At 48.4% G+C, this 24,540-nt stretch overlaps 1 protein-coding gene across 3 annotated transcripts in view; it reads right to left on the bottom strand.

Moving 5' to 3' along the window:
* Window positions 1-24,540, bottom strand: part of LOC140414227 (synaptotagmin-like protein 1) — a 142,396-nt gene that overhangs the window by 67,240 nt on the left and 50,616 nt on the right. For all 3 annotated transcript variants that reach the window (XM_072500967.1, XM_072500966.1, XM_072500968.1), the window contains exons 6-7: window positions 6,398-6,434; window positions 1,192-1,271 (exon numbers count right to left, since the gene is read on the bottom strand). In XM_072500967.1, coding sequence (XP_072357068.1) covers window positions 1,192-1,271; window positions 6,398-6,434 — 117 coding nt within the window. The remainder of the gene's footprint in view (window positions 1-1,191; window positions 1,272-6,397; window positions 6,435-24,540) is intronic.

Here is a 24,540-nt window from a genome sequence, read left to right as displayed (position 1 = left end):
GGTATATTTACTGTGTACATTTCTTAGTGGATGGTGCAAAAGTGAAAAATGAAACCATCTTGAAGTTGATGGTTTATTATGTTTTTTCCTGGGGGGAGGTGTCATGCGAGAGTGCCTTTAAGAACTGGATGTTTAAGCAATGTACCTTTCAGAAAACAGTGATGTCATAGAGTGGGTGGGGCTCAGCTCAGTTCAGCCATTTTGCAGTTTGGTTTTGTAGTATGAAAAGTGCCTGGCTGTTTTGCTGTGAGCTGATTAAAAGGAGAAAGACAGTTTGAGACAGCAGCTTGATAAGTTCTGGTTTGCTGTGAGTTGCTTGAAGAGAGAAGGCCAGTTTGAAAAAGCAGCTTGGGTATGTCTGTGTGTTTCCAGAGAGCTGCAGGAAGAAAGCAAGGTGCTGGAGCTGAAATCAACCAAGCATACCCTTTTGCTGACCAGCACCGCTACCCCTCGAGCCCTTCCATCAAATCCGGAGTGAAACACTTGGCTAACCCAGCCCTTTTTAAGTCTCACCTGGTCCTTCACCCTCAAGTGAGTCTCCTGCAGCATTGCTACATCGGCTTTCAAACTTTTAAGATGTGCAAGCACCCTTGACCTCTTGACCGGACCTCCTAGCCCTCTCACGTTCCACATGACTATCCTTACTGGGGGTCTCTCTCCCCCCCCCCATCTTTCTTCTCCACCATCACCATACCACCGGGCCCTGCCCCATTAGCCTGACCCACCCCTGTCCATTGTTAACATCGAACCTCTTCCCCCCCTCCCAAGAACCCCCCCCCTACAAAAACCCCCAACATCCTTCCCCCAACCCCCCTTGCTCGCCTCGTAGTAAATCACTCTCCCTTACTGAACTCTTGCTCTCTGCACTCTCTTTCTCCCCAGTCTCTCCCTAACCTTCTCTGACCCCCCTCTTTTTGACTCCTCTCCCTCTTCCCACCCAGTCCTCTTTCTGTCCCTACCCATCCTGCCCCTTATTCCCACCTCCCCTCCCATACCTCCCCTCTCTGCCTTACCTCCTCTGTTCATCCTTAAGACTTCACTCTCCACCTCACCCCTTCTCTCCCTCTCCTGCTGTGGAAATGCTGTTGGCGAGTGCTTCCTCTCCACTCCAACAAATTCATGCAATGAGTAGGTGGTCAAGTTCAGTTTATGTGACATGTGTGCAGGCGTTGCAAGTTTTGTGTTCATTACCTGCACTGTTATAGTAGGGACAGGTTTGCTTCTCTCCTCAGCCCTCAACATCTCATTGTCCATAGCACATGGAGCACAACCTACAGGTTACAAATCAAACAATATTATCATAAATTGAACTGGTCACATAATGTATATCTGTCTTTGTGTTAGTTTAAAGGATCAGAGAACAGACAAGGGATCAGCCTTGTGTACAAAGACCCTTAGTTTGTTTCCCCTGAACAAGTAACTCTGGTTGAGACCTGAATCTGTCACCCTGCCAACTGCGGGGATTTGCACTGGAACATAAGAACATAAGAACTAGGAGCAGGAGTAGGCCACCTGGCCCCTCGAGCCTGCTCTGCCATTCAATGAGATCATGGCTGATCTTTTGTGGACTCAGCTCCCCATTCCCGCCTGAACACCATCACCCTTTATTCCTTTATGCTTCAAAAAACTAACGATTTTATCTTGAAAACATTGAATGAAGGAGCCTCAACTGCTTCACTGGGCAGGGAATTCCATAGCTTCACAACCCTTTGGGTGAAGAAGTTCCTCCTAAGCTCAGTCCTAAATCTACTTCCTCTTAATTGAGGCTATGCCCCCTAGTTCTGCTTTCACCTACCAGTGGAAACAATTTCCCCGCATCTATCCTATCTACTCCCTTCATAATTTTATATGTTTCTATAAGGTATCTCCCCGCCCCCCCCTGCATCCCTCTAAATTCCAATGAGTACAGTCCCAGTCGACTCAACCTCTCCTCGTAATCCAACCCCTTCAGCTCTGGGATTAACCTCGTGAATCTCCTCTGTACACCCTCCAGTGCCAGTACGTCCTTTCTCAAGTAAGGAGACCAAAACTGAACACAATACTCCAGGTGTGGCCTCACTAACACCTTATACAATTGCAGCATAACCTCCCTAGTCTTAAACTCCATCCCTCTAGCAATGAAGGACAAAATTCCATTTGCCTTCTTAATCACCTGTTGCACCTGTAAACCAACTTTTTGCGACTCATGCACTAGGACATGGTCCCTCTGCACAACAGCATCTTTTAATATTTCTCATTTAAATAATAATTCCTTTTGCTGTTATTCTTACCAAAATGGAGAACCTCACATTTGTCAACATTGTATTCTATCTGCCAGACCCTAGCCCATTCACTTAAACTATCCAAATCGCTCTGCAGATTTCCAGTATCCTCGGCACCTTTTGCTTTACCACTCATTTTAGTGTCGTCTGCAAACTTGGGCACATTGCACTTGGTCCCCAACTCCAAATCATCTATGTAAATTGTGAACAGTTGTGGGCCCAACACTGATCCCTGAGGGACACCACTAGCTACTGATTGCCAACCAAAGAAACACCCATTAATCCCCACTCTTTGCTTTCTATTAATTAACCAATCCTCTATCCATGCTACTACTTTATCCTTAACACCATGCATCGTTATCTTATGCAGCAACCTTTTGTGTGGCACCCTGTCAAAAGTTTTCTGGAAATCCAGATATACCACATCCATTGGCTCCCCGTTATCTACCGCACTGGTAATGTCCTCAAAAAATTCCACTAAATTAGTTAGGCACGACCTGCCCTTTATGAACCCATGCTGCGTCTGTCCAATGGGACAATTTCCATCCAGATGCTTCGCTATTTCTTCTTTGATGATAGATTTATCTTCCCTAACTGGCCTGTAATTACCTGCTTTCTGCCTACCTCCTTTTTTAAACAGTGGTGTCATATTTCCCAATTTCCAATCTGCCGGGACCACACCAGAATCTAGTGAATTTTGCTAAATTATCACGAGTGTATTTGCAATTTCCCTAGTCATCTCTTGTAGAACTCTGGGATGCTTTCCATCAGGGCCAGAAGACTTGTCTACCTTTAGCCCCATTAGCTTGCCCATCACTACTTCCTTAGTGATAACAATTGTCTCAAGCTGTTCACCTGTCACAGCCTCATTTCCATCAGTCACTGGCATGTTATTTGTGTCTTCCACTGTGAAGACCGACACAAAAAACCTGTTCAGGTGCTCAGCCATTTCCTCATCTCCCATTATTAAATCTCCCTTCTCATCCTCTCGGACCTTAGCCACTCTTTTTTGTTTTATGTATGTGTATTTGTAGAAACTTTACTATCTGTTTTTATATTCTGAGCAAGTTTACTCTCATAATCTTTAGTAGCTTTCTGCTGCCCCTAAAGATTTCCCAATCCTCTAGTCTCCCACTAATCTTTGCTACTTTGTATGCTTTTTCCTCCAATTTGATACTCTCCCTTTTTTCCTTAGATATCCACGGTTGATTTTCCCTCTTTCTACCGTCCTTCCTTTTTGTTGGTATAAACCTCTGCTGAGCACTGTGAAAAATCGCTTGGAAGGTTTTCCACTGTTCCACCGTAAAGTCTTTGCTCCCAATCTACCTTAGCCAGCTCTTCTCTCATCCCATTGTAATCTCCTTAGTTTAAGCACAAAACACTAGTGCTTGAATTTACCTTCTCGCCCTCCATCTGTATTTTAAATTCCACCATATTGTGATCACTCTTTCCAAGAGGATCCCTGACTATGAGATCATTAATCAATCCTGTCTGATTACACAGGACAAGATCTAGGACCGCTTGTTCCCTCGTAGGTTCCATTACATACTGTTCTAGGAAACTATCGCAGATACATTCTATAAACTCCTCCTCAAGGCTGCCTTGACCAACCGACATGTAGATTAAAATCCCCCATGATAACTGCTGTACGATTTCTACATGCATCAGTTATTTCTTTGTTTATTGTCCGCCCCACCATAATGTTACTATTTAGTGGCCTATAGATTACTCCTATCAGTGACTTTTTCACCTTACTATTCCTGATTTCCACCCAAATGGATTCAACCTTCTCCTCCATAGCAACAATGTCATCCCTCACTACTGCCCGGATGTCATCCTTAAATAACAGAGCTGCACCATCCACTCTGTCCTTCCGAATAGCTTGATATCCTTCGATATTTAACTCCCAGTCGTGACCATCCTTTGACCATGTTTCAGTAATGACCACTAAATCATAGTCATTCACGATGATTTGCGGCAACAACTCATTTACCTTATTCCGAATACTACGAGCATTCAGGTAAAGTACGCTTATGTTGGCTTTTATACCTCCGTTTTAAATCTTAACACCTCGATCAGTAACCTCTCCTAAGTTATTTTTCCTTTTAACTTTTCTCCTAATTTTCCTTATCATTGAACCCATATCTTCATGTAATAACCTGTGTTAGGTGTAAGGAGTTGGTCAGAGGACAGTCTTGAAATCAACGAAAATCTCAATGTTTGTCCTGAATCTGCAGCCCTTCTTCCTGCACCACATGGCCCAGGGACTGGAACCCAACAATAAGACCATAAGACATAGGAGCAGAATTAGGCCAGTTGGCCCATCGAGTCTGCTCCGCCATTCAATCATGGCTGATATTTTCTCATCCCCATTCTCCTGCCTTCTCCACATAACCCCTGATCCCCTTATTAATCAAGAGCCTATCTATCTCTGTCTTAAAGACACTCAGTGAATTGGCCTCCACAGCCTTCTGTGGCAAAGAGTTCCACAGATTCATCACCCTCTGGCTGAAGAAATTCCTCCTCATCTCTGTTTTAAAGGATCATGCCTTTAATCTGAGATGGTGTCCTCTAGTTCTAGTTTTTCCTACAAGTGGAAACATCGTCTCCACGTCCACTCTATCCAGGCCTTGCATACCTTGTACGTTTCAATAAGATCCCCTCTCATCCTTCTAAATTCCAACAAGTACAGACCCAGAGTCCTCAAACGTTCCTCATATGACAAGTTCTTCATTCCAGAGATCATTCTTGTGAACCTCCTCTGGACCCTTTCCAAGGCCAGCACATCCTTCCTTAGATATGGGGTCCAAAACTGCTCACAATACTCCAAATGGGGTCTGACCAGAGCCTTATACAGCCTCAGAAGTACATCCCTGGTCTTGTATTCTAGCCCTCTTGACATGAATGCTAACATTGCATTTGCCTTCTTAACTGCCGACTGAACCTGTACATTAACCTTAAGAGAATCGTGAACAAGGACTCCCAAGTCCCTTTGTGCTTCTGCTTTCCAAAGCATTTCCCCATTTAGAAAATAGTCTATGCCTAAATTCCTCCTTCCAAAGTGCATAACCTCACACTTTTCCACATTGTATTTCATTTGCCACTTCATTGCCCACTCTCCCAGCTTGTCCAAGCCCTTCTGCAGCCCCCTTGCTTCCTCAACATTACCAGTCCCTCTACAGATCTTTGTATCATCTGAAAACTTAACAACAGTGCCTGCTGGTTTAGCACACTGGGCTAAATAGCTGGCTTTTAAAGCAGACCAAGACAGGCCAGCAGCACGGTTCAATTCCTGTACCAGCCTCCCCGAACAGGCGCTGGTATGTGGCGACTAGGGGCTTTTCACAGTAACTTCATTGAAACCTACTTGTGACAATAAGCGATTTTCATTTCATTCAGTACCTTCTTCCAGATCATTAATGTATATTGTAAAAAGTTGTGGTCCCAGCACAGACCCCTGAGGCACACCACTAGTCACCGGCTGCCATCCTGAAAAAGACCCCACTCTTTGCCTTCTGCCAGTCAGCCAATCCTCTATCCATTCCAGAAGGGGCTGTTTAGCACAGGGCTAAAGCGCTGGCTTTGAAAGCAGGCCAGCAGCACGGTTCAATTCCCGTAACAGCCTCCCCGAACAGGCGCCGGAATGTGGCGACTAGGGGCTTTTCACAGTAACTTCATTTGAAGCCTACTTGTGACAATAAGCGATTTTCATTCATTTTCATTTCATCTTATCCTGAACACCATGAGCTCTTAACTTATTTAACAGTCTCCTATGCGGCACCTTGTCAAAGGCAATATCCACACCACAGGTTAGGGACCAACTCACATACTCCCCTCCGCCGCCCTCCCTCATTGTTTCCCCACCCATCCCCACCACAGGGCAAGGACATCCCCCATCTACTCAGTGGGCCTGGCACTCGCCCTTGCACCTCCCCACAGGATTCGGGACTCAGATTGCATGTGTGTAGGAAGTTAAAAATTAAGAGAAGTGAAAACATTTACTTTATCAGAAAAGAAAATCTCTGTACATTAGCCGTTCAGTTCCAACCTCAATGTTGACCTTCAACCCTCCATTCCCAACCACAATCCTCCACTCACAACCCACACCACACCATGATCCTTGCCCTCGACCTTACCTTTTGTTTGAGGTGTCATGTTGCCATTCCTCTGGGTCTGAAAAGAAAATCTAGATATTAGACGTGAACAGATCTGCAACAGTGTGTGAGCAACTTTTAGTGAACTAGTTTACAGTTGCAAAATGAATTGTCTTCACAGAGATTTATGGCAGTGCCATGTTGTTTATGTCTTGGAGAGACTAAGGGCAGGGAATGAGGAGATAGGGAGCCACTTGGTTAATGAGATGGTCAGCATGATTTGTAAAGGGCAAGTTGTATTCAACTATATTTTTACTGAGGTTTAAAATCAGTGTACAAAATAAGGTGCAGTGCAAATTTTATGCTGGTTTTTCAGAAGGTATTTGAAAATCTAACTACATAGGCACTTGTTACAAACAATTAAAGCACCTGGCACCTGTTCAATCTGCTCCGATAGCTGTAATCTCTCAGTTTTGGAACAGCCCTCATGTAATAACCCTGACGAGACTCATGGGGATACCCGATCTCTCCTTGGCACTCATGGAATACACGCTCCCCTGGTAATGGGCAAAGGCCCTTCACCTCGTGTTTGTGGAAATTGACCGATAAAAACAGGCCCGAACTGAGACTAAAATTGCAGTTCTGGTTGGGACCTTGGAGCTTCAAACCGCGTTGCAGCCTTTCCTTTACTTGCAAATAAAACCTATTTGCGATTTACCTTCTCAGACCTCCTGAGCTTTTATACCTTGTAAGTCTTTCGTTGAAATTTCTCCAGTGTTATTATGTCTGTATTATAGTATGGAGAGCAGAACTGTGCACAATTCTCCAAGTGCAGCCTGACCATGGTCATTAGTTTCAATATAAATATACAGGGCTGGATTCTCCGTGGGATAACGGCAAAATCGCAAAACACAATCGGCCGGAGAATTGGCTCCGAGGCCAAAATCGGGCCTGACGACGGTTTCGCACCGATTATGTATTCTCCAGACCCTCGAAAGCGACGGAATCGCGGTGCCAGCCGCGTGGCCCGGATGTACAGTATGCATCTCATTATCGGTCGTGTCGACCGATTCTCCGGGGCCTCAGCGATTCCACGCCTCGGATGGGCCTATTTCCCGACGCCGTGTTTCTAATGTTCTATAAAATATCGGGAAGCTGCCATGATGGCTGAGGCGGCTGACAGAGGAGGTGGCGTGGGGGGACTGCGGGCTCCTGGCTCAGACACCGGTCGTGCTTTCTGTGGTGGTTGGGGGGGGGGGGGGGTGCGGCGGATGGGCCGGGGAGCCCCTGACAGGACAAGGGCAGTGTCCACGCACCGAGCGCCATTACGGCGGCCATCTTGCAGGCCACTCACCCGGCCCCTGGGTGGACGCAGAGAAAACGGCCACCCACCCCCGATCACCCCACCCAACCGGCGACACCCACCGGGGGACCATTCAGGACCACGCCGCCGGAATCCCCCAATGAGGGCAGTGCCATCAAACAGTGCCCCTGGCAGCAGGGACGGGCGCCAGGACCGGGGGCACCAACGGGGCCGGGATGCAGGGGTGGGGGGCATACGTGGCTGGGGTGCGCGGTGACAACTGGGGCCACCGTGCATCCCATAGTACCTGGTTGTGTATGCGCCATGGTAACATGTTTTCCTCTCGCCCCCTGCAGATAATTATGGCATTCGATCATCAACCAGTGATGTTGGCTGTCATGGCGACGGCAGCTGCCCTGCATGCAGCCCTGTGGCCGCGTGAGCAGGGGCGGCTCAGAGAGGAGGCGGGGGCTGCAGCAGAGGTGCCGGCTGCAGAGGGGCAGGTGGCAGCCGCTCAGGCTGGAGGGCCGGCCACCCAACAGGCCGAGGAGAAGGAGGTGGCAAGGAGGCGCCGGATGAGGCCACGCGTTTACCCCGACTGCCTGTCGTTTGAGGACCTTCCGGACCGGGCATGCAGGAGGAGACTGCGGATGAGCAGGGAGACAGTGAGATGCATCTGCCACATGATGGCACACCTGGCACCGCATGGGAATGGGGGTGGACTCCCGCTCCCGGTGGTCATCAAGGTGACGGTCGCGTTGAACCTCTACGTGACGGGGTCATTTCAGTCGCCGGGTGCCCGATGACCCCCGGGCTTCTCCATGAACGGGGGTGCGAGTAGAGCCATCCCCTGAGGCCCCCCCACCACCTGTCGCTGCCCGTCCTGGAGACCCGCTCTGGTCTCAACAAGGGTCTGCACTCTCGTGACCATGTCGCACTGGGAGTGGACCATCTCCGTCTGCAACTGTGCCACCACCCTGTGGGTCTGTGCCACATCAGCCAGTGAGTGGGCCTCCCTCTGTGTCTGTGCGACGCCGGCCTGCACCTGGGCAATGGCCTGAAGTGACTGGGCCATACTGAGGAGCGGCGGTGCAATGTCCAGCTGGCTCCAGCACATGGTTGCCTGTGAGAGGGCAGCCCTGTTCTGGGCCTTGGCCCTCACCTGCACAGAATGCCCAGGTCTTGCAACCGTTGACCCATGTCCGACACCGTCGCCCCCATTGCCTCCACCGCGGACGCCACCCGTGCGGATTTGGCCTGTGTGATGAGGAACTCAGCGGGAGGAAAGATGGTGGGAGAAGACTTGCCGGGTGGAGCCATGCCCATTATGGTGAAAAAGATGGCCGCCAGATGGAGCCGTGCCCATTACGGTGAAAAAGATGGCCACCGGGTGGAGCCGTGCACATTACGGTGGAAAAGATGGCCGAGGTGATGGCCGTGAAGTTTGAGTGGCTGTTTTTGAAACATTTCGACAGGCATTGGACGGAGATGATGACTTCGCTCAAGGAGTGGGTGGGTGAGACCCATGCCCCGATGAAGGAGGCTCTGGCAAAGACTTTGACGGCAGTGTGGGAGCAAGGAGAGAAAATGAAGGGGGTGGAGGAGGCATTGTCGCAGCACAGTGACCAGTTCACCTCGATGGCTGAGGGGCTGCGGAGGGTGATAGAGTGTAATAGAGGGCTGAGAGCCAAAGTGGAGGAGCTGGAGAACAGGTCACGAAAGTGGGTTTGCTTGAGGGATTGGCGGGCCGGAGACCTAAAGAGTACTTTGTGGAGATATTAGCCACCGAGAGCTGTGATTGCCTGTTTCCACAGTTATCAGGTGAAGGGGAAGGTGCTGATATGAGCGAAGGTGAAGCAAGAGGAGATGTGAGAATAATAATAATCTTTATTGTCACAAGTAGGCTTACATTAACACTACAATGAAGTTTGTGAAAAGCCCCTAGTCGCCACATTCCGGCGCCTGTTCGGGTACACAGAGGGAGAATTCAGAATGTCCAAATTACCTAACAGCACGTTTTTCGGGACTTGTGGGAGGAAACCGGAGCACCTGGAGGAAACCCACACAGACACGGGGAGAATGTGCAGACTCCGTACAGATAGTGACTCAAGCCGGGAAGCGAAGCCGGGACCCTGGCGATGTGAAGTAACAGTGCTAACCACTGTGCTACCATGCCACCAATGGAGTGGTATACGTGTATACCAGGATTGCAAAGGGAGCCTAGCAGGGAAGACAGTGGAACAGCAATGGCAGGAGTTTTGGGGGGTTATTCGGGAGGCACAACAGAAATTCATCCTACGGAGGAGGAAACATGCTAAGGGGAAGACAAGGCATCCATGGCTGACATGGGAAGTCAAGGACAGCATAAAAGCAAAAGAAAAAGTGGCGAGGATTAGTGGGAAGCCAGAGGATTGGGAAGCCTTTAAAAGTGAGCAGAGGACAACTAAAAAAGCAATAAGGGGGGAAAAAGATGAAACATGAGCGCAAGCTAGCTGGGAATATAAATGAAGATAGGAAGAGTATTTTTCAATATATAAAAGGTAAGAGGGAGGCAAAAATAGACATTGGACCACTGGACAGCGTCGCTGGAGAAGTAATAATAGGAAATAAGGAAATGGCAGATGAACTGAATAGTTACTTTGCATCAGTCTTCACGGTGGAAGACACCAGTGGGATGCTCGAGCTCCAGGAGAACCAGGGGGCAGAGCTGAGTGCAGTGGCCATCATGAAGGAGAAGGTTCTGGGGAAACTGAAAGGTCTGAAGGTGGATAAATAACCTGGACCGGATGGACTACACCCAAGGGTTCTAAAAGAGTTAGCTGAGGCGATTTTGGAGGCATTGGTGGTGATCTTTCAGGAATCACTGGAGGCAGGAAGGGACCCAGAGGACTGGAAAGTGGCTAATGTAACACCGCTGTTTAAGAAGGGAGGGAGGCAGAAGACGGGAAATTATAGGCCGGTTAGCCTGACTTTGGTTTTTTTGGTAAGATTTTAGAGTCCATTATTAACAAAGAACAAAGAAAAGTACAGCACAGGAACAGGCCCTTCAAGCCTGTGAAAACTTGCCTCGTACATCTCCTCTAAACCTTGCCCCTCGCACCTTAAACCTATGCCCCCTAGTAATTGACCCCTCTACCCTGGGAAAAAGCATCTGACTATCCACTCTGTCTATGCCCCTCATAATTTTGTAGACCTCTATCAGGTCACCCCTCAACCTCCGTCGTTCCAGTGAGATCAAACCAAGTTTATTCAACCGCTCCTCATAACTAATGCCCTCCATACCAGGCAACATTCTGGTAAATCTCTTCTGCACCCTCTCTAAAGCCTCCACATCCTTCTGGTCGTGCGGCGACCAGAATTGAACATTATACTCCAAGTGTAGCCTAACTAAGGTTCTATACAGCTGCAACATGACTTGCCAATTCTTATACTCAATGCCCCGGCCAATGAAGGTAAGCATGCCGTATGCCTTCTTGACTACCTTCTCCACCTGTGTTGCCGCTTTCAGTGACCTGTGGGCCTGTGCACCTAGGTCTCTGTGACTTTCAATACTCTTGAGGGTTCTACCATTCACTGTATATTCCCTACCTGCATTAGACCTTCCAAAATGCATTACCTCCCATTTGTACGGATTAAACTCCATCTGCCATCTCTCCGCCCAAGTCTCCAAACGATCTAAATCCTGCTGTATCCTCTGACAGTCCTCATCGCTATCTGCAATTCCACCAACATTTGTGTCATCTGCAAACTTACTAATCAGACCAGTTACATTTTCCTCCAAATCATTTATCTAAATTACGAACAGCAAAGGTCCAGCACTGATCCCTGCGGAACACCACTAGTCACAGCCCTCCAATTAGAAAATCACCCTTCCATTGCTACTGTCTGCCTTCTATGTCCTAGCCAGTTCTGTTTCCATCTTGCCAGCTCACCCCTGATCCCGTGTGACTTCACCTTTTGTACCAGTTTACCATGAGGGACCTTGTCAAAGGCCTTACTGAAGTCCATATAGATAACATCCACTGCCCTACCAGCATCAATCATCTTTGTGACCTCTTCAAAAAACTCTATTAAGTTAGTGAGACACAACCTCCCCTTCACAAAACCATGCTGCCTCTCACTAATACATCCATTTGCTTCCAAATGGGAGTAGATCCTGTCTCAAAGAATTCTCTCCAGTAATTTCCCTACCACTGACTTAAGGCTCACCGGCCTGTAGTTCCCTGGATTATCCTTGATATCCTTCTTAAACAAAGGAACAACATTGGCTATTCTCCAGTCCTCCGGGACATCACCTGAAGACAGTGAGGATCCAAAGATTTCTGTCAAGGCCTCAGTAATTTCCTCTCTAGCCTCCTTCAGTATTCTGGGGTAGATCCCATCAGGCCCTGGGGACTTATCTACCTTAATATTTTTCAAGGCGCCCAACACCTCATCTTTTTGGATCTCAATGTGACCCAGGCTCTCTACACACCCTTCTCCAGATTCAACATCCACCAATTCCTTCTCTTTGGTGAATACTGATGCAAAGTATTAATTTAGTACCTCACCCATTTCCACTGGCTCCACACATAGATTCCCTTGCCTATCCTTCAGTGGGCCAACCTTTTCCCTGGCTACCCTCTTGCTTTTTATGTACGTGTAGAAAGCCTTGGGATTTTCTTTAACCCTATTTGCCAATGACTTTTCGTGACCCCTTCTAGCCCTCCTGACTCTTGCTTAAGTTCCTTCCTACTTTCCTTATATTCCACACAGGCTTTGTCTGTTCCCAACCTTCTAGCCCTGACAAATGCCTCCTTTTTCTTTTTGACGAGGCCTACAATATCTCTTGTTATCCAAGGTTCCTGAAATTTGCCGTATTTATCCTTATTCCGCACAGGAACATGCCGGTGTAGCCATGTAAAATGGCTGCGTTCCGATTATTCTGGCCAAAACCCAGTTTAAAATGGCTAACCCGAAAGACTGCTGGGAAAAGCAGCCAAGAAGACACAAGCAGGCAGCTGCAGACAGGTTTGCAGCTTCAGCTCTGGGAACGTAGCCCAGATCGATACTCAGGGCTATCAACAGCCCTTCAACCCAGGTATCCGCAGTTTCATTCAGGACTGTTTACACCTAATCAACTCAGACATCCACAGTTAAATCGGCTATCCCCGGGAACAATTGCAACATATTAGCAATTGAATACCGGGCCAGACCTGTTGGCGCCTGCAGTGGCCGAAACAAAGACAGGTGAACGACCACCCCCCGATCGAGGAATCGCCTCACCATTGGACACATCGACCCCAGAGACTGGGGACAGAATCCAATCACTTGGGACTCAGGGTCAAGGGCCGCCCCGGGAGGCGGGAAGCCCCTGGGCCCTATAAAAGTAAAGGTCCAAGTTCAGATCTCTCTCTCTCTCATCTTCGCCTGCTCGAGACCTTCGGAAGACCAGCCACCGGTAGCAGTAAGTGTGAATCCAACGATCGCTATCCGGTAGAGACACCTAGCCACCGACCTGTAGCAGCCTTTTGAATCCCGCAGGCCAGATTTGATTGGACAAGCCATTTGTTTCCCTGACCTGGTGGGCTCTTCCTAAGTTAAGTATTGGCCAGTAGTGATAGGTTTGTTATATAGAAAGTAGTATTAGGGTATTAATATTGCTTGTTGTATATAATAAATGACCGTTGTTTTAATCCTTACTAAGCGGTGTGCTGTGTTATTGATCATAACCTAAACTTGAACCACGTGGCGGTATCATAAAGACACCTGGCGACTCATGAGCAAAGGTGACCTAAACAGCAAATAGAATAAAGCTAGAAAGAGCAACATAATTGGCGACATCCTGACGGGACCCGACTTAGAAGTGGAAAACCACTCCGGGAGAACCCCAACATTTTGAATTAGAATCCAATCGGAAACAAAAAAAAAAACCCCACAAGTGTTCAAGCGGTTCTGGTTAATAATTCACAATTCGGAAGTGTGTATATGCATGCGTAACTAACAGGGTTATAAGGCAAAACTGATAGACTTTTTGTTGCGTCAAAACTATCGGCAGTTGGTATTTCGGAAATTAGCGCAAGCCGTACCCGCATCTACCACACCACCATAGCCCCCTGTTCCAAATTCGAACGTAACGAGCAGATAAGAGAGAGCCATGCAGGCAATGCAAGCGATGCAGCGCCTCATGAACCCTGAAGATTTTGCTGTCGCACCAGTCAGCAGCGTAGGAGCGGGACAGTGTCCCGTTTGGGAAGTGGAAATCCGCAAAATTCTGCAGGGCAAAGGATGGCCCATGTGGAAGGATTTCTGCAGTAACGACGACTCAGGTCCTGGAAGTATAGGGCATACTTGGTGGGAGAACCTGATTGAGATCCACAGAAAGAGTTTAGCAAAAGCGCGCAAGCCGATGGCAATTGTGTCCTGTCTGGCACAATTGCGAGGCACCGAGGAGGTCGTCAGGACGCTCCGCAAGGAAATGGAAGGCATACATCGGATGAGTAAAATCGATGTATGCGAAATTGAGAAAGAGAACCTGGAGTTTAAAGGGAAATTAACAGCAAAGGACCAAGAGGTGGCTGACGCCAAACGGGGTCACCAATCTTGTCTGGCGCACTTGAGTAGTTTCCAGTCACAGTTAAATCGGCTATTCCGGGAACAATTGCAACATATTAGCAATTGAATACCGGGCCAGACCTGTCGGCGCCTGCAGTGGCCGAAACAAAGACAGGTGAGCGACTAACCCCCGATCGAGGAATCGCCTCACCATTGGAGACATTGACCCCAGAGACTGGGGACAGAATCCAATCACTTGGGACTCAGGGTCAAGGGCTGCCCCGGGAGGCGGGAAGCCCCTGGGCCCTATAAAAGTAAAGGTCCAAGTTCAGATCTCTCTCTCTCTCTCTCATCTTCGCCTGCTCGAGATCTTCGGAAGACCAGCCACCTATAGCAGTAAGTGTGAATCCAACGATCGCTATCCGGTAGAGACACCTAGCCACCGACCTGTAGCAGCTTTTTGAATCCCGCGGGCCAGATTTGACTGGACAAGCCATTCGTTTCCCTGACCTGGTGGGCTCTTCCTAAGTTAAGTATTGGCCAGTAGTGATAGGTTTGTTATATAGAAAGTAGTATTAGGGTATTAATATTGCTTGTTGTACATAATAAATGACCGTTGTTTTAATCCTTACTAAGCGGTGTGCTGTGTTATTGATCATAACCTAAACTTGAACCACGTGGCGGTATCATAAAGATACCTGGCGACTCATGAGCAAAGGTGACCTAAACAGAGCAAATAGAATAAAGTTAGAAAGAGCAACACCGGTCCTGAATTCCTTTCAACTGACATTTGAAAGCCTCCCACATGTCAGATGTTGATTTACCCTTAAACATCTGCCCCCAATCTAGGTTCTTCAGTTCCTGCTTCATATTGTTATAATTAGCCTTCCCCCAATTTAGCACGTTCACCCTAGGACCACTCTTATCCTTGTCCACCAGCACTTTAAAACTTACTGAATTGTGGTCACTGTTCCCGAAATGCTCCCCTACTGAAACTTCTACCACCTGGCCGGGCTCATTCCCCAGTACCAGGTCCAGTACAGCCCCTTCCCTCGTTGGACTATCTACATATTGTTTTAAGAAGCCCTCCTGTATGCTCCTTACAAACTCTGCTCCGTCTAAGCCCCTAGCACTAAGTGAGTCCCAGTCAATACTGGGGAAGTTGAAGTCTCCCATCACAACAACCCTGTTGTTTTTACTCGTTTCCAAAATCTGTCTACCTATCTGCTCCTCTATCTCCCGCTGGCTGTTGGGAGGCCTGTAGTAAACCCCCAACATTGTGACTACACCCTTCTTATTCCTGATCTCTACCCATATTGCCTCGCTGCCCTTTGAGGTGTCCTCCGTAGTACAGCTTTGTTATTCTCCCTAACCAGTCGCGCAACTCCGCCACCTCTTTTACATCCCCCTCTATCCCGCCTGAAACATCTAAATCCTGGAGCATTTAGCTGCCATTCCTGTCCTTCCCTCAACCAGGTCTCTGTAATGGCAACAACACCATAGTTCCAAGTACTAATCCAAGTGCTAAGTTCATCTGCCTTACCCATAATACTTCTTGCATTAAAACATATGCACTTCAGGCCACCAGACCCGCTGTTTTCAGCAACATCTCCCAGTCAGCTCTTCCTCAGAGCCATACTGGCCCTATTCCCGAGTTCTCCCTCAATGTTTTCACCTCTGACCTATTGCTCCAGTACCCACCCCCCTGCCATACTAGTTTAAACCCTCCCGTGTGACACTAGCAAACCTCGTGGCCAGGATATTTATGCCTCTCCAGTTTAGATGCAACCCTTCCTTCTTATACAGGTCACACCTGCCCCGGAAGAGCTCCCAGTGGTCCAGATAACGGAAACCCTCCCTCCTACACCAGCTGTTTAGCCACGTGTTTAGCTGCTCTATCTTCCTATTTCTAGCCTCACTGGCACGTGGCACAGGGAGTAATCCCGAGATTACAACCTAGAGGTCCTGTCTTTTAACTATCTGCCTAGCTCCCTGAACTCCTGCTGCAGGACCTCATGCCCCTTCCTGCCTATGTCGTTAGTACCAATATGTACAACTACCTCTGCCTGTTTGCCCTCCCCCTTCAGTATGCCCGCTACCCGTTCTGAGACATCCTGGACCCTGGCACCAGGGAGGCAACATACCATCCTGGAGTCTCTTTCACGTCCACAGAAGCGCCTATCTGTGCCCCTGACTATAGATTCCCCTTTGACTATTGCTCTTCTGCGCTTTGACCCTCCCTGCTGAACATCAGAGCCAGCCGTGGTGCCACTGCTCTGGCTGCTGCTGTTTTCCCCTGATAGGCTATCCCCCCGACAGTATCCAAAGGGGTATACCTGTTTGAGAGGGGGACAACCACAGGGGATTCCTGCACTGACTGCCTGCCCCTTCTGGTGGTCACCTATTTCTCTGCCTGCACCTTGGGTGTGACCACATTTATATAACTGCTATCTGTGACGCTTTCCGCCACCTGCATGCTCCTAAGTGCATCCAACTGCTGCTCCAACCGAACCATGCGGTCTGTGAGGAGCTCCAGTTGGGTGCACCTTCTGCAGATGAAGCCATCCGGGACACTGGAAGCCACCCGGACCTGCCACATCTCACAGACAGAGCACTGCGCCCCTCTAATTGACATTGCGTTAATTAATTCGTAAATTAACTTAAAAAAAAATTTTTTTTTTTTTTTAAAAAGAAAGTTACTGTTAACTATATGTTTCCTAGCCGTAGATTTCTACTATAAATATGAAAGCTAAATACAGTACTCTCCAATCTCTGGCTTCGATACCCTTCTAAATTATAATTAAGTATTTATGTTTAATTAGTTTAACAATGTTTAAATTTTAAATTTAGTGTAGATTCCCAACCAGCCAATCAGATCACAGCTTTACTGTGACATCACTTCAGTTTTCCCCCCACACAATTTGAAAAAGTAACAAAAATAAAAATAAAATGTAATGTAAATCGCTTATTGTCACAAGTAGGCTTCAAATGAAGTTACTGTGAAAAGCCCCTAGTCGCCACATTCCGGTGCCTGTTCGGGGAGGCTGGTACGGGAATCGAACCGTGCTGCTGGCCTGCCTTGGTCTGCTTTCAAAGCCAGTGATTTAGCCCAGTGTGCTAACATCACTTACCTTCCCAGAAGTTAAAAGTTACATGCCAGAAGAAAGAGAACAAAACGGTAGAGAAAAAGCACCTTCTCCCACTCTGCACCGAATTACCTCACTGCACCAAATTACCAAGTTCCAAATTCCCATTCTGGATGTGTCTCACTCACTCAGGCTGTGTCTCCTTGACCTGCGCAAAGCTTAAAAGATGAGATCGCGGAGTACTTGGTACATGATAAAATAGGACTGAGTCAGCAAGGCTTCATCAAGGGGAGGTCATGTCTAACAAATCTGTTAGACTTCTTTGAGCAGGTAACAAGGAAGTTAGACAAAGGAGAACCAGTGGACATGATTTATTTAGATTTCCAGAAGCCCTTTGATAAGGTGCCGCAGAGGAGACTGTTAAATAAGTTAAGAGCCCATGGTGTTTCGGGCAAGATCCTGGCATGGATAGATGATTGGCTGACTGGCAGAAGGCAGAGAGTGGGGACAAAGGGGTCTTTTTCAGGATGGCAGCCGGTGACTAGTGGTGTGCCTCACGGGTCGGTGCTGGGACCACAACTTTTCACAATATACATTAATGATCTGGAAGAAGGAACTGAAGGCACTGTTGCTACGTTTGCAGATGATATAAAGATCTGTAGAGGGACAGGTAGTATTGAGGAAGCAGGTGGGCTGCAGAACGGCTTGGACAGGCTAGGAGAGTGGGCACAGAAGTGGCAAATGGAATACAATGTGGAAAGGTGCGAATTTGAGCACTTTGGAAGGAGGAATGGAGACATAGACTATTTTCTAAATGGGGAAACCAAGGAGACAACAGCGGTCTCCAGTTCTCCAGAATCCCCTCCCCCCCTACTGACACCTGCACATCTCTAGGGCAGAGGGCAGAATAGGGCGGCACGGCGATGCCTGTGAAACCAGTAAGTCTGCCGGGGCCCTCAATTTCCCGATCCTCCAGAGAACACCCGCCAAGGGCACCAAAGGCCACAGGGCACGGAAATCAGCAGGCTGCCTCCACCTCTGATGTGTATCCACAGGACACACATAGACATAGCAATAGACCACGAAAGATCAAAAAGATTGAGGAGCATTGAGTGGGCACTGGGGGTGGTCACTATCTGTAGCGAGGGGTGTGGAAATGTCAACAGTTCACTGTTAAAACTTGTAACATCTGATACATGTGAAGTCTCTATGACGTTAATCTTCACAGCAGTCCTGCTTGCACCTCCAACGCCCCCCCCCCCCCCCCCCCCCCCCGGTGGCTCGATGCTCCCCCATCCCTGGACACAGTGTCCAAGACCAAACACCCACGATGCAGACCTCGTTTAGAGGATGGAACTGAGCACGCTATGAGCAGAAGACAAGAATGAGACTTTTGGAGAAACTGAGGAGCACCGGAGCTTTCCTCACAGCGAGTTATCACCACTCTCCTGCCTTGTATATTGGTCCACTGACAGTGGCAAAACAGGCCCATCACCCTGGAGTGGTGTTACATAGCACCTTGGAGAGTAGAACAGGGTGGTCGGGAAGGGGGTGGAGGACTTGTGGAAGGAGGGAAGTAGAGGAGTTGAGCTCACAGACATAGCCTCGTCCTATGTGAACCGGTGAGGTTGTGGCCCTACAGGCGTGCATGACCCTTGCCGCTGCCTGTCCTCCATCCTCCAGCCCCTCCTCAGGCTCCTCCTCAGGCTCGGCCTCCAGCCCCTACTGGTCCACGTGCTCCTCAGATGAGGCCACATGTCCCTCCTCCTCCAGCATGTCGCCCCACTGCTGTGCCAGGTTGTGGAGGACACAGTAGATGACCACAAAGTGGGAGACCCTCTAGGGGGTGTACTGCAGGACACCACCAGAGCGGTTCAGGCATCGGAACTGCATTTTGAGCAGTCCGCTGTGCCGCTCAATGGCAGAATTGGGTCTCCGCTTCAGTATCAGGCCTCCGTACCAGTGTCATCAGCCAGAACCTCAGCGGGTACCCCTTGCCCCCCAAGAGCCAAGCCATCATCCTGGAGTGGTCCTTGAAGACGCCAGGGATCACCAAGTGCCCAGGATGTAGCTGTCATGAACGGTCCCTGGGTAGCATGCACACAAGTGCATGATACGGAGGTGGTGTTCGTACACAATCTGAACATTCAGGGAGTGGAATCCCTTCCTGCTAATAAAGGACACTCTCTGATGCTCCTGTGCACACAGGGTGACATGCATGCCATCTATTGCCCCTGAACCTGAGATATCCAGGTGATGGCAGAGAATCCTGCAGCCTGGGTTCTTGGTGGGCCTGGTCCAGCTCAAAAGGTGACGTATTTGGATGCCCAGGCACACAGGGTATCCATGACCTCCCTGATGCACCTTGAGAAATGCTGCACAGGTCCCCGCTCAAACCCTGGAATGAGCTGGTTGCATAAATGTTCAGGGCTGTGGTGACCTTCATGGCCACCGGGAGTGGATGTCCTCTGCAGTGATCTGTATGTCTGTTGGTATGTAAGGGGTATCATCTATAAGTAAGTGCTAGACAACCACTAGATGGCAACACCAGATCGATGTATATAAGCTACACTCAGAGGAGATTCCCGCCTCTTCGCATCAAGAGTGATGAGTGAGCAAAGTATTAGAGATATAGCTTACCGAGTAGGTGTAGTTAAACATTATATATACTTATTCTTATTGATCTAATCTTCAGTTATAGTTGTAGAAGAGTGAACAAACTCATAGTTATTTACAATCGTTACTCAATCAACAGTATTTGCTTAATTTGAAGACTGACAGCTTTATTCATCATCAAAAATCAGACATTCTGGGAGTAAGCAAAAGAGTAACAAGATATTACTATAACGTAATATAACATCCTTCTCCTCCACGGGGTTGCCTTGTCCACGAGGACGTGATACAGGTGCCGCACTGTCTCTTTGTTGAAAGGGAGTCTCTTGCGGCACATACTGCCCGTCATCTCCTCGAAAGACCAACGACGCCTGCACACCTTGGGCCGTTGCTGGCCTCCCCATCTGGGTCCCTCCTCAGCCTGATAGGTGGCCAGGTCCTCAGCATGTGAGGCGGCTCCCTACACATGGAGCACCATACAGCCTGCGTCGTCAGTGCTGCCGCTTTCTCCAGCATCTACCAGCCTCGCTGCCACCAGCAACGTGAGGGCAGCCTCTGCGGGATCCACACCAGCAAACATTTTTAATCTGGAAGGAATTGGAGGAGAAGGACCCTGAAATCCCATAAGCCCCGCCCCCAACCCTGACAGGTGAGTGTCTCGCCTTCTCTCAGAGTGTCATCCAGTGGGCCAGTTGTGCTGGTAAACCTTGCTCTGCACACTCACCCCCAGCCACATCAGAAGCCCCTAGACCCCAGAACATAAGGGAGACCATGTTCAGGTGCCCTCCCTGTGCACATACTTACCCTTTGGCAGTGAGAGGATCTTCAGTGCTGAAGGCCTGCTCTTCAGTATTCAGACTTCAAAGTTTCCTTGAGATGCTATGCACTAATCATCCTCTGGGGCATGGCATGTGTACCCTGGAGTAGGCATTTGAGAGTTGAGGAATGGGAAGTGCGATCACAACTAACAAGGCTAATTCATCATTTGCAATACCCTTCAGCTGTGAAGCTAGAGGCTGCTCACAGTCAAATGGAGTGAAATTGGCTTTCAGCATTGAAGGCACAGCCGGGGTCTATCTTGGAAGCGTTTGGTGGGACAGACTGACTGCAGCTTGCCCCTCCACAATTTTTAAAGATGGCTTGTAGGCCTCACAGATGCAAAGCCCCAGACCCACTCGGCTCAGGTATGGACCTGGAACGCTTCAGCCCCCCCATCCAAGCCCAACCGCCCTGATTTTGGTCTTCCCGCTATTTACCCGGCGTGCCATGGCCTGCTGAAGTCAATGGAGTTTTGAATGGCCCACTGCATTTTATGGTCCTGCCCCGCCTCTATTGGACAGTTAAATTCTGCTCATAAACCTTTTCCTAACCCACTCTAACAAACTCACTCTGAACCCTTTCCATGCCTCCTAAAATGCAGAGGCCAGAACTGGACACAAAACTCTGGCATAGGCTCCACTTTCTCAACATGCTCTCACCACCTTCAACAATCGGTGCACACATACTCTCAGGTCTCTCTCTCTTCCTGCATACTTTTAGAATTGTCACCTTTAGACTACAATCCCTTTCCTCATTCTTCCGACCAAAATCTATCACTTCATACTTCTCTTCATTAGAATCCGCACTGTCTGTGCGGAGTCTGCATGTCCTCCCCGTGTGTGCGTGGGTTTCCTCCGGGTGCTCCGGTTTCCTCCCACAGTCCAAAGATGTGCAGGTTAGGTGGATTGGCTGTGATAAATTGCCCTTAGTGTCCAAAATTGCCCTTAGTGTTGGGTGGGGTTACTGGGTTATGGGGATAGGGTGGAGGTGTTGACCTTGGGTAGGGTGCTCTTTCCAGGAGCCGGTGCAGACTCGATGTGCCGGGTGGCCTCCTTCTGCACTGTAAATTCTATGATCTATGATAATACAGCTATCGCATATTCATCCAATAAACTAGCCCTCTATGTCCTACTGAAGTATATACGATCCTCTTCACAGTTCGCAGTACTTCCAAATTTTATGGCATTTACAAATTTTGAATTGTTTCTTGTACACCCAAATCTAGATCTAATATGTATCAAGAAAAGCAGTAGCCCTGGGTACTCCACTATTCATTTCCTCTCGTCTGACAAAAACTGCTCTCGGTTTCCTGTCACTTCGCTAAATTCACACCCATGCTGCTACTAATATTTTTAATCCACGCATCTTCTTTACTGTTGTAGCACTGCTTCACCCGCTGTCTATGTATTTATTGTATGTCCTATGTTTTTCATGCATGTAAAGATCTGCCTGGACTGTACGCAGAACAGTACTTTTCACTGTACCTCGGTACCCGTGACATTAAATCTAAATCAAATCAAAATGGGATTTAAGTCTGCTGACAAAGTCTTTAAGAAGTCCATATGCATCACACCAACCACACTGCTCTAACTGAATCTCTCCATTATGTCATCAAAAAACTCAGTCAAGTTTGGTGAACATGATTTGCCTTAAGCAAATATCTGTGCTGGTTTTCCTTAATTAATCCACGCTTGTCCAATTGACTGTTAATTGTGTCTGCAGTCTTTCCCAGCATTCAGGTTATACTGACTGACCTGCACTGACTGGATTTATCCGCACACTCTTTTCTAAACAAGGGTGTTAACAGTTGCAATTCTCCATTCTAAAAAGGATTGGGAGATTATGGCCAATACCTCTGTAATTTCTACCCTTATTTCCATCAGCAACCTCAGATGTATCCCATCTGGTGTTGGTGACATATCAACTCTAAATACAGTCAGCTTTTCTAACACCTCTTTTTCAGTCGTTAGCCTAGCCAGTGTCACAACAATTTCCAATTTTACTATGACTTGGGCAATATCTTCCTCTTTGCTACGTTGCAACACTTAATTCTGCACCCAGCAGAAATACTTTCTCTGCATCTAACTTTTCAGTTTCCCACTAATATTTTAAATCTCCAATCTAATTATCCCTTAATCAAATAGATTCCAGGCAATAGGGCACTGGTTTGCCTGATTTCTGCACAAATAATAAGCTGGTGTTGTGGGAGGGGAACCTTTATAAGTCTCACATGTCACTGCTAGCCACAGTTTATTTGAGAATGTCAACTCATGATTATTGTCCGATTATAGTGCATTTACAAATAAAATATCACTATTTGGGAACCTTTAACTATATATACATGTGCCTCGGTACACGTGATAATAAACCCAAATCCAAAATTGGGACACAAGTATGTATCAAAAATTACTTTTAACTTACACCAGGATATCATGGTGCAGACACGCACTGATGGACACACAGTGGGACCAATCAACATACACAACACCGCAGCCAATCACCAGTGAGAACACACGCACTATAAAGAGAGGGGACAGGAGAGTTCCCGCTCATTCTAGTAGCGGCCAGCTCGGAGCACAGAGCTCACAGCCTGCAACACAGACATTCACCATGTGCTGAGTGCATCAACTGGTTAGGACAAGGCAAAGGTCTTTTGCTAAAGCTGGTATCGTATTTACTCGCAGTTCAAGTATGTTTAAATAGTTAACCTGTTAATAAAATAGAGTTGCACTACTTCAAGTGTTGGTGACCTGTATGTGATCCAGGACACCCAACACATCATGGTACCAGGAGTGGGGTTGCATACTAGCACTTCTTACACCGACCTGCAAGTGATCTGCCTTCCACCAGCATACCATCATTCTGCAACATGGACAACACCAGCCCACCGCCGCCGCTCCGCATCGCCAGCAACCTCGGGGCCAACTGGAAGATTTTCAAACAGCGCTTCCAGCTCTACCTCGAAACCACGGACGGGGGGGGGGGGGGGGGGGTGCCTCGGACACCAGAAAGATTGCTCTTCTCCTCTCCAAGGCCGGGGACCATGCCATCCATATTTTCAACTCTCTCACCTTTGCAGACGACGAAGACAAGACGAAGTTCAAGACGGTTCTCCTCAAATTTGACACTCACTGCAGCGTAGAGGTGAATGAAAGTTTTGAGCACTATGTGTTCCAGCAGCGTTTGCAAGGTAAGGACAAGCCTTTCCAATCCTTTTTAACGTACCTTCGTATCCTTGCGCAATCTTGCAGCTACGGGCCCACCTCCGACTCCATGATACGGGACCAGATCGTTTTCGGTGTTCAGTCAGACCCCCTATGTCAGCAGCTCCTCAAAGTAAAGCAACTCACCCTAGCGACCGCCATCGAGACCTGTGTCCTACATGAAAATACCACCAGTCGGTACTCCCATATACAAGTGGCTGAAACGGCGCGGCAAGGTCCCCACAAGGCGGAACGGGTCCAAGTGACTGAACACCTTCAGGGACTCAGCCTGGATGAGGGCGGCCATTTTGCGCACTTTTCGCGGACTCCCGCGCTTGTACGCACCAAACGAGGGGACGGTGACATGGAGGAACGTAATGCGCAGGCGCGCACCATGCAGGACCGCACCGCACATGCGCGGTGGCGCAGCGAACGTGCTGACGTCACGATGTGCGCCAACTGTGGCTCCGCCCACTTAAAGCGGCAATGCCCCGCAAAACCTCAACAATGCCTACGATGTGGAAGGCTTGGCCACTATGCTGCCTGCTGTCGAGCAGCTCAGCCTTCCAATTCATATTGCTTCAGCCAGCCTCGCAGGAATGTTCGGGCAATTCAACCCACGGTCAC

The sequence above is a fragment of the Scyliorhinus torazame genome, chromosome 1 (assembly GCF_047496885.1).
Source record: "Scyliorhinus torazame isolate Kashiwa2021f chromosome 1, sScyTor2.1, whole genome shotgun sequence".
NCBI lineage: Eukaryota > Metazoa > Chordata > Chondrichthyes > Carcharhiniformes > Scyliorhinidae > Scyliorhinus > Scyliorhinus torazame.
Note: the sequence above shows the minus strand (reverse complement) of the source record. Positions and strands in the feature narration are given on the sequence as shown.